Source organism: Dictyostelium discoideum (genome assembly GCF_000004695.1).
Source record: "Dictyostelium discoideum AX4 chromosome 1 chromosome, whole genome shotgun sequence".
NCBI classification, from domain to species: Eukaryota; Evosea; class Eumycetozoa; order Dictyosteliales; family Dictyosteliaceae; genus Dictyostelium; species Dictyostelium discoideum.
Window position 1 is genome coordinate 4,415,420 of NC_007087.3, and position 10,000 is coordinate 4,425,419.

The following is a 10,000-nucleotide window of genomic DNA, read 5'->3' on the forward strand; positions in this document are numbered from 1 at the left end:
CAACAACTGGTGCTTTTGTCATAATATATAATGATGTTACAAATTCTTTAAAATCTAATATTCCATTCTAATTAATTAATTAAATAAGTAATTTTTTTTTTTTTTTTTTTTTTTTTTTTTTAAATTTTAAATTAATATTATTAATAATTAATTATTATTTATTATCTAATATTATTTTATTAATTTTTTTTTTTTTTTTAAAAAAAATAACATACACAATCAGTATCAAATAATTTAAATAATTGTATTAATAAATCTTTATCCCAATCTCTGAAACGACAATAAAAGAAATCTATAAATTCAGATTCTGTAAAACCAGATTTTTTATCTTTTGATGAGTATTCATTATAATCTTTACTAAGTTTATCAATTTGATCTTTTGTATAATTTGTTTTTTTAATTAATTCATTAATTTCTTCTTTTGATAATTTTGTATTTCCAGCTCCCATTTTTTTAAATTTTTTAAATTAAAAAAAAGTTATATATATATATATATATATTTATTATTTATAAAAAAAAAATAAATAAATAATTATTAAAAAAAAAAAAAAAAAAAAAAAAAATATCTTTTTTATAAATTAAATTAAAAAAAAAAAAAAAAAAAAAAAAAAAAAAAAAAAAAAAAAAAATCTCTTTTCTATTTTTTTCTTTGGTTTTGGTTGAATGTCACAAAAAAATCAATGTCACACACAATTTCAAATAATTTCCGCATAATTTCATTTTTTTTTATTTATTTTTTATTTCATTTTATTTTTTTTTTTATGTAAGTTTCAAAAGATCTAAATATGTGTTGGGGAATCCTTTTTTTTTTTTTTTTTTTTTTTTTTGTTTATGGTAAAAACATCACAAATGTGGCTAATAGTGATTAAAATAAAATTTATTATTTTTGTTAATTTATTCTAATGAAGTTGCAACATAATCTGCTCTTAAATTATAAGCTCTTGCATTTCTCCATACATAGAAACGAGCTTTAAATCCTTTGGTTGTTACATTAATTGCTTGAACATCAACACGAGTTTGTTGGTAAACATTTGTACCAGTTGCATCAGCAGATGTTGTATCGATATGACCTAATGTAATTGCAATCAATGGAATTGATTTAAATTCGACTGGGAATAAAACATCAACAAGAATTTCACGAGCACCAGTATTTGTAGTACTATTTAAAACAGTATCAGCACCTGGTGAAATATTTCTACCAACTTGAGTGAAACTGTGTTGTTCAATTTCAGCATATAATTCAAATCTTAATGAAATATGAGTATTCCAAGTCAATGGACAAATAGCAATTGAACGAGCTCTAATTGGAGTATCAAAGAAATGAGTGGTAACTGTATTACGATCACTATTAGCAGCAATAGAACTACCATTTCTATACTCTTTCCAATTAACACCATCAAGAGTATAACGAACTTTAAATGATGTTACCCATTGATCCACTATTATTTATTCAAATTATTAAATTAATAAATTTTATTCAAAAAAAAAAAAAAAAAAAAAAAAAAAAAAAAAAAAAAAAAAAAAAAAAAAAAAAAAAAAAAAAAAAAAAAAATTAAAAACTTACAATCACCACGACCTTGAATTGCTAAAGAAACATAGGTTTTTGGATTTTCAGAACCAGCCATAATGTATTGATTAGTATCGAGAATAGCAGCACACCAAGCTTCTGAACCACCTTGAGTATTTGGAGCACCATTTTTAAAATTTAAAACACTATTAAATTGAGTGTGAACACCATTAAAATTAGTTGAAGTTCTAAGATTAACAAGAGAGTTATAAACTACTGGAACTAAATTTGCTGTTGACATTTTTTTTTTTTTTTTTTAATAAAAGTTAATTTAAATACAATTTATTTAAATTTGATTATAAATGAAATTTATGTTTTTGTTGATATTAAAAATAAAAAAAAAATTTGTTCTTTTAATAGTTTTTTTTTTTTAATTATAAAATAATAAAATTAAAAAATTAATATAAAAAATAAATAAATATATTATTATTTTAGAATCACAAGAATTTTTTTTTAGTTACTATAATTTTTTTTTTTTTTAAATTATCTTTAGATTTTTTTTTTTTTTGGAAAGACAAGGAGATGGGAAAAAATAAAAAAATTTGGTTAACACAAAGAAAATGACCGACATTTTTAAATGAAGACATTTTTTTGAGATTTTATTTTTAAAAAAAAAAAAAAAAAAAAATATCTTTTCTATTTTCTCAAATGATTTTTTGGGCTTTTTTTTTTGACTTTTTAAGATTTTTTGATTAATAGTTTATAGTAGAAAAAATAAAATAAAAAATAAAATAAAAAATAAAAAAAAAATAAAATAAAAAATAAAAAAATCCCAAGATTTTGAAATAAAATAGTTTTTTTTTTTTATTTTTATAATATTAAAATAAGTTTTTATAATTTTAATAACATTATCCAATTGAAATAATTAAATCTTAGTTAATAATTCTTCAAAATAAAATTGAATTTTTTGAATGATATTATTGAATTCAATAAAAAAAATATTTTATTTGTGATAATACTTAATTAATTGAAATTAAAATGAATTTAAAACAACCACTTTAATCCACATCAATTTCAATATGACCTGTTTGATCTTTATCAAATAAATCAAATTACTATTTAAATAAATCTTTATCAAAACCTCTGAAATGGTTTAAAAAGAAATCTATAAATTCATATTCTTAAAAACCAGATTTTTTATCTTTTGAAGTGTATTCATTGTAATCTTTAGTTGGTCTATCAATTTTTATTTTATTTGTTTTTTTAAATTAATTTATTTATTTCTTCTTTTGATAATTTTGTATTTTCTAGCTCCATTTTTTTAATTTAAAAAAAAAAAAAAAAAAAACAATCATTAAGTTTTTAAAATAAAATAAATAAAAAAATAACTTTTTTGAGTATAAAAAAAAAAAAAAAAAAAAAAAAGAACCTTTCTATTTTTTTTTTCTATTGTTCAATTTAATAAAAGAAATCAATTATTCCCATTTTTTTTTATTTTTTTTAATAGAAATTTCAAAAGATATAAATTAAAAAAAAAACTAAATAAATAAGTGAAAATTTGTTTTTTTTTTTTGTTTTCTGGTAAAAACATAACACATGTGGTAATTAAAATAAAATAAAATTTATTTTTTTTTAATTTATTCTAATGAAGTTGCAACATAATCTGCTCTTAAATTATAAGCTCTTGCATTTCTCCATACATAGAAACGAGCTTTGAATCCTTTAGTTGTTACATTAATTGCTTGAACATCGACACGAGTTTGTTGGTAAACATTTGTACCAGTTGCATCAGCAGATGTTGTATCGATATGACCTAATGTAATTGCAATCAATGGAATTGATTTAAATTCGACTGGGAATAAAACATCAACAAGAATTTCACGGGCACCAGTATTTGTAGTACTATTTAAAACAGTATCAGCACCTGGTGAAATATTTCTACCAACTTGAGTGAAACTGTGTTGTTCAATTTCAGCATATAATTCAAATCTTAATGAAATATGAGTATTCCAAGTCAATGGACAAATTGCAATTGAACGAGCTCTAATTGGAGTATCAAAGAAATGAGTGGTAACTGTATTACGATCACTATTAGCAGCAATAGAACTACCATTTCTATACTCTTTCCAATTAACACCATCAAGAGTATAACGAACTTTAAATGATGTTACCCATTGATCCACTATTATGTATTTAAATTATTAAATTAATAAATTTTAATCAAAAAAAAAAAAAAAAAAAAAAAAAAAAAAAAAAAAAAAAAAAAAAAAAAAAAAAAAAAAAAAAATTAAATACTTACAATCACCACGACCTTGAATTGCTAAAGAAACATAGGTTTTTGGATTTTCAGAACCAGCCATAATGTATTGATTAGTATCGAGAATAGCAGCACACCAAGCTTTTGAACCACCTTGAGTATTTGGAGCACCATTTTTAAAATTTAAAACACTATTAAATTGAGTGTGAACACCATTAAAATTAGTTGAAGTTTTAAGATTAACAAGAGAGTTATAAACTACTGGAACTAAATTTGCTGTTGACATTTTTTTTTTTTTTTTTTAATAAAAGTTAATTTAATACAATGTTTTTAAATTTGATTATAAATGAAATTTATGTTTTGTTGATATTAAATAAAAAAAAAATTTCCTCTTTTTATAGTTTTTTTTTATTATTAAAATAATAAAAAATAAAAAATTAAAATAAAAATAAATAATTATTTCAGAATCTTGGGAATTTTTAGATTTTAGTTATAATAAATTTTTTTTTTTTTTTTTTAAATATCTTTGTAATAATTTTTTTTGGAAAGATAAGAAAATGGGAAAATATAAAAAAATTTAGTTCATTTAAAAATGTCGGTCATTTCTTTGTGTTATGACATTTTTTTGAGATTTTATTTTTTCAAAAAAAACAAAAAAAAAAAAAAAAAATATCTTTTCTATTTTTGCAAATGATTTTTTTTTTTTTTTTTTTGGGGTGAAGGGGTAGGCTTTTTTTTGCATTTTAAGATTTTTTGGTCAAAAGTTTATAGTAAAAAAAATTAAATAAAAAATAAAAAAAAAAAAAAAAAATAATAATATTAACTAAAAAAAAAAAAATTTCCTAAGATTTTGAAATAAAATAATTATCTTTTTTTTTTTTTTCCTCAATTTATTTTTATAATATTAAAATAAGTTTTTATAATTTTAATAACATTATCCCATTCAAATAGTTTTATCTTATTTAATAGTTTTTCAAAATAAAATTGAATTTTTTCAATACCATTATTATTATTATTATTATTATTATTATTATTATTATTATTATTATTATTATTATTATTATTATTATTATTATTATTATTATTATTATTATTATTATTATTATTATTATTATTATTATTATTATTATTATTATTATTATTATTATTATTATTATTATTGTTATTTATAAAATATTTTAATTGTGATATTACTAAATTAATTAAAATTAAAAATGAATTTAAACTACCAATCCATTTATAAAATGAATTTTGAATTCTTTTAATTGAATTATTTTGAATTATTACTTTATCATAGAATGAAATACCAAAATTTAAATATTCTTGAATTGATTCATTTACAACTTTAATTGATTTTCTAATTAAATTAAATTGATCAATTTCAAATTTATTTGGAAATAAATTAAAATAAATATTTGATTTTTTATTGATATTATCATTTATAAATTGATCATTAATTTCTTTATTTTCTTCATTTAATTTATTTGTAAATTCAATTATATTTAAATTTAAATTAATATTAACATCAATTGGTTTATAAATTCTATCACCAATGTATTCATTTAATAATAATAAATTTTCATTTTCATTTTCATTTTCATTTTCATTTTCATTTTCATTTTCATTTTCATTTTCATTTTCATTTTCATTTTCATTTTCATTTTCATTTTCATTTTCATTTTCATCTTTAATTTCATTACATTGATTTAATTGATCATTATAAAATTGTAATAATTTATTATTTGAATTAATTAATGTTGATAGCCTTTTAATTGAAATTGATTTAGTATGATAAATTGGTTTATATTCTTTTTCTTTATTTCCTAATAATTCAATTAATTCTTTATATTTAGCTGTTGTTGTTGTTGATAATTGTTGATGATTATTTTTCATTATTTTAAATGATAAACATAATGATAATATTATAATTTGATCAAGAAAATTTAATGGAATTTCTAATGGTTCAATTTCACCATGTGATAATTTATCTCTAATCCTTGGACCATCAATATAAATTAATAAATCTAATAACATTGATATTAATGATTCACCAATATCAATTACAAGTTGATTATTAAATAAAATTTCTTTTTCTTCTTCTTCTTTTTCTTCTTTTTCTTCTTCTTTTTCTTCATTATTATTATTATTAAATTTAAAATATTTTGGATTTTCATATTTTGAATAATTTTTATTTGAAGTTGGAATTTGTAAATGTTTCTCTTCACTGTATGATGATGATGATGATGTAGTTGATGATGGCGATTCATTTGAAAATACACAAGTTGATAATAATAATGTATTTGAAATGAATAAATCCAAAGTTGTATAAAAACTAATATAATCTGCTTTTAAAAATTTATCAGGTAAATTATTTAATTTAACAAAATTTAATCTAAGTGAATGTTCCAATTGTGGTAATAATAATACTAATGAATAAAATATATTATAACCATCATTATCTTCATTATCATTAATTGATTTAAAATAATAATTAAATGCTTCTAACCATAAATTAATTCTACCTGGTACTATAAATTTTGAATTTTTTAATATTTCAAAAATTTCATCTTTATAATTTAATAATATTAATTTATTATTATTATTATTATTATTATTATTATTATTATTATTATTATTATTATTATTATTATTATTATTATTATTATTATTATTATTATTATTATTATTATTATTATTATTATTTTTATTATTATTATTATTATTATCAAAATTTGAAAACTTTTTTTTTAAACTAATTATTGGTCTAATTGAACCATTATTATTATTATTATTATTATTATTATTATTATTATTATTATTATTATTATTATTATTATTATTATTATTATTATTATTATTATTATTATTATTATTATTATTATTATTATTATTATTATTATTTTTAAAAGATTTGAAAATAATTGAAATTTTAAAAATTAAATGAATAATATAAATTAATAAAGATAAATTTAATTCATTTGGTGATATGAATCCATGCCAAATTATATTACGTAAATTTAAACCAATTGGTGGTCCAATTAAAACTTTTAATAATGAAATTATTGGTAATCCTAAAACTATTAATAAATTATCATCATCTAATAAATCACGTAACATTCTACCGAAAATTGGTGGTTTTTTATCAACAATAACTAATTTAAAAAAAATTATATCACCCAACATTCTTTCTAATGTTGATAATATTATTGAATATTCTAATGTAATATTATCATTAAAATTATTTTCATTTATTTTATCTCTTAAAGAAATTAATGTATTTTTAAATAATAATACCTTTATTATTTTTAAAAAATAAAAAAAAAGAAATATTAATATCAATAATAATATTAATAATAATAAAAAAATAAAAAATAATAAAAAAGAAAAAAAAACTTACATTTGGTATAATATTATTTAAATTTAAATCATCAAACCATTTATATGATTCATTTAATAATTGTGATTTATTATTATTATCATTAAATTCTTTATAATATTTTAAGAATAATAAATTTGATAAAATTCTAAGACGTATTGAGTTTATTTTAAAAAATTCTAGTACATTTTGATGATCATTTTTATCTTTTTCTAAAGTATTATTATTATTATTATTATTATTATTATTATTATTATTATTATTATTATTATTATTATTATTATTATTATTATTATTATTATTATTATTATTATTATTATTATTATTATTATTATTATTATTATTATTATTATTATTATTATTATTTTCATTTATAGATTTATTAAAAAATAACCAGTTATTTAAAGAATTATTTATTATGTTATCATTTAAATAAAATGATGATATAATTGGATTATTATTATTATCAATATTCAATGATATTAAATCATCATCTAATTTTATTGTATTATTATCTATTACTAAATTTTTAATATCATCTTTACTATTATATAAATTTAAATCTAAAAGTAAATATTGATAAACATTTTTAGAAATATATGATTCTATTTTATTTGATATAATTTGTTGTTGTTGTTCTTCCATAAGATTTTTTTTTTTTTTTTTTTTTTTCAAAACAGTGCTAGAAAACACATCACTTAATAAAAAAAAAAAAATGAAAAAAAAAAAAATGGAAATTGTTTGTAGCCTGATTGCGAATTTTTAAATAATGGTAAAAAAAAAAAAATAAATAAAAATAAAAATAAATAAAAAAATAAATAAAAAAATAAATAAAAAAAAAAAATAAGATCTTATTAACAAAATTAAAAAATATTTTAGAAAACAATTAACCTTATTTTTTTATTATTTTTTTATATTTTATTTTTTTTTTTTTTTTTTTTTTTTTCAAAAAATATCAAAAAAAAAAAAAAAAAAAAAAAATGAAAAAAAAAAAAAAAAAAAAAAAAAAAAAAAAAAAGATGATATTTTATATTCAAAACACATCACCACCAAATTGTATATTTAAAAAATAAATATCAAACGAAAGTTCAATAAAAAAAAAAAAATAAAAAATAAAAAATAAAAAAAGATAAAATAAAATAAAAAGTTGTATACTATAAAAATTACACAAATATTACAATAATATAAAATAAAATAAAATAAAAAAATACATGGTTTATTATTAAAATTTATAAATATATACAAAGATGATAGCAGCACAATGGAAAATTATTGGTAATTCAACTTATATTAAAAAAGAAATTTATAGTATGAGTTGGGATGTAGATTTAAAACAACAAGTTTCAGTTGGTTCTCCATTTGCAGGTCCAATAGCTGTAATGAGAGATTCTTCAAAATTTGTTGAAATGAACTCTCAAAATATGAAACCATATTTAAAAATTTTTACAGCATCTGGTGATTTAATTTCTCAAATGATTGTATGTTATTTATTATTATTATTATTATTATTATTAAAATATATATATATAAAAAAATATATTAATATTTTATATAATTTTTTTGAAAAAAAAAAGTGGGATTCATCAAAAAATATAGTTGCAATGGATTGGATTGAAAAAGAAAGATTAGTTATAGTTTTACAAAATGCAACAGTTTTAATATTTAATGTATTTTGTGAACAAATGACACAATTTTCATTAGGTGATATAGTTAGAGAGGAGGAGATATTGGAATGTAAGATATGGAGTGATGGCATAGTTGTATTGACATCAGCATCACAATTATATTCAGTACCATCGATTAATGATTTCTTTGTAGAGAGTGGTCGTGTAATTAGATTACCACCATTACCAGAGGAGCCAAAGGCTAGACCGGAATGGGCGATATTGGAGCCACAATTCTCGTTATCCCAATCGATTGAGATATTCATGTCAATCAATGGCACACTTTATTTAATTGATGAAGATAAAGTTGAGAGTCAATTAGAGGCGACCGAGCCCATTCAAAAGATGGTGGTATCGCCATGTGGCAAAAAGTTGGCATGCTTCGATACCAAAGGGACATTACTGATTTTAAAGACCGATGGGTCGACCACCAACCCCGATCGTATGGACACAAAAGCCACCAAATCACCAGTATTGAAATGGTGTGGTAGCGACGGGGTTATGATGTACTGGGACTCGATTAAGGACCCAATCCTATTCTACTTTTCCAAAGGTGACAGTTGGGCCAAATTCACATTGGACCAACCAGTTTCATTAGTCACTGAAATCGATGGTCTTAGAATCATATCCGATACGACATCGGAATTCTTTCATAAAGTATCTGATGTCACAATCGATATCTTTAAAATTGGCACAACCAGTCCTGCAAGTATACTATACGATGCAACAGATCATTTCATTTCAAAATCTCCACAAGCCGATGAATCAATTCGTTCAATTAATGATCAATTGGAGGATGCAGTAAATGATTGTATTTTAGCAGCAGGTTTTGAATTTAATGGTGGTGAACAATCTAAACTATTAAAAGCTGCAAGCTTTGGTAAATGTTTCCTCGAGAATTACAATCCTTCACAATTCGTCACAATGTGTAGATCACTACGTGTATTGAATGCAGTACGTCATCATGAAATTGGTATACCATTATCAATCAAACAATACTACCATATTGGTATTGAAGAATTAATCGATCGTTTAATTAGCAGAAGAAAACATCTACTAGCATGGCGTATTTGTGATTATTTAAAAATTAAATCAGATGTTGTATTAAATCATTGGGCTTGTACAAAAGTTAGAACCGATATACCAGATCAAGAATTGGGTAAAATTATCATTAAAAAGTTGGAATCTGTACCTGG

At 19.0% G+C, this 10,000-nt stretch overlaps 5 protein-coding genes across 5 annotated transcripts in view; 1 reads left to right on the plus strand and 4 right to left on the minus strand.

Moving 5' to 3' along the window:
• cbpJ (calcium-binding protein) overlaps positions 1-449 on the minus strand; it is a gene marked incomplete at both ends in the record, with an annotated part of 733 nt that extends 284 nt beyond the window's left edge. Inside the window, 2 exons of the mRNA XM_641527.1 lie at positions 1-67; positions 216-449. The exon at positions 1-67 is cut by the window's left edge and continues 284 nt beyond it. Of these exons, the coding sequence (XP_646619.1) occupies positions 1-67; positions 216-449 (301 nt within the window). The remainder of the gene's footprint in view (positions 68-215) is intronic.
• Positions 450-894: 445 nt separating this feature from the next.
• Positions 895-1,808, minus strand: DDB_G0270212 (galactose-binding domain-containing protein; the record flags this gene model as incomplete). The annotated part of the gene is made up of 2 exons (XM_641528.1): positions 895-1,439; positions 1,565-1,808. The coding sequence occupies 2 exons, from the start codon at positions 1,806-1,808 to the stop codon at positions 895-897; spliced, it is 789 nt and encodes a 262-aa protein (XP_646620.1).
• Positions 1,809-3,144: 1,336 nt separating this feature from the next.
• On the minus strand, positions 3,145-4,050 carry DD7-1 (galactose-binding domain-containing protein; the record flags this gene model as incomplete). The annotated part of the gene is made up of 2 exons (XM_641529.1): positions 3,145-3,689; positions 3,807-4,050. 2 exons carry the CDS (start codon positions 4,048-4,050, stop codon positions 3,145-3,147), a joined length of 789 nt encoding a protein of 262 aa, XP_646621.1.
• A 599-nt stretch (positions 4,051-4,649) lies between these two features.
• On the minus strand, positions 4,650-7,785 carry DDB_G0270216 (hypothetical protein; the record flags this gene model as incomplete). The annotated part of the gene is made up of 2 exons (XM_641530.2): positions 4,650-7,058; positions 7,162-7,785. The coding sequence occupies 2 exons, from the start codon at positions 7,783-7,785 to the stop codon at positions 4,650-4,652; spliced, it is 3,033 nt and encodes a 1,010-aa protein (XP_646622.2).
• A 602-nt stretch (positions 7,786-8,387) lies between these two features.
• Positions 8,388-10,000, plus strand: part of vps16 (hypothetical protein) — a gene marked incomplete at both ends in the record, with an annotated part of 2,595 nt that continues 982 nt past the window's right edge. The window contains 2 exons of the mRNA XM_641531.2: positions 8,388-8,618; positions 8,715-10,000. The exon at positions 8,715-10,000 is cut by the window's right edge and continues 982 nt beyond it. Coding sequence (XP_646623.2) covers positions 8,388-8,618; positions 8,715-10,000 — 1,517 coding nt within the window. The remainder of the gene's footprint in view (positions 8,619-8,714) is intronic.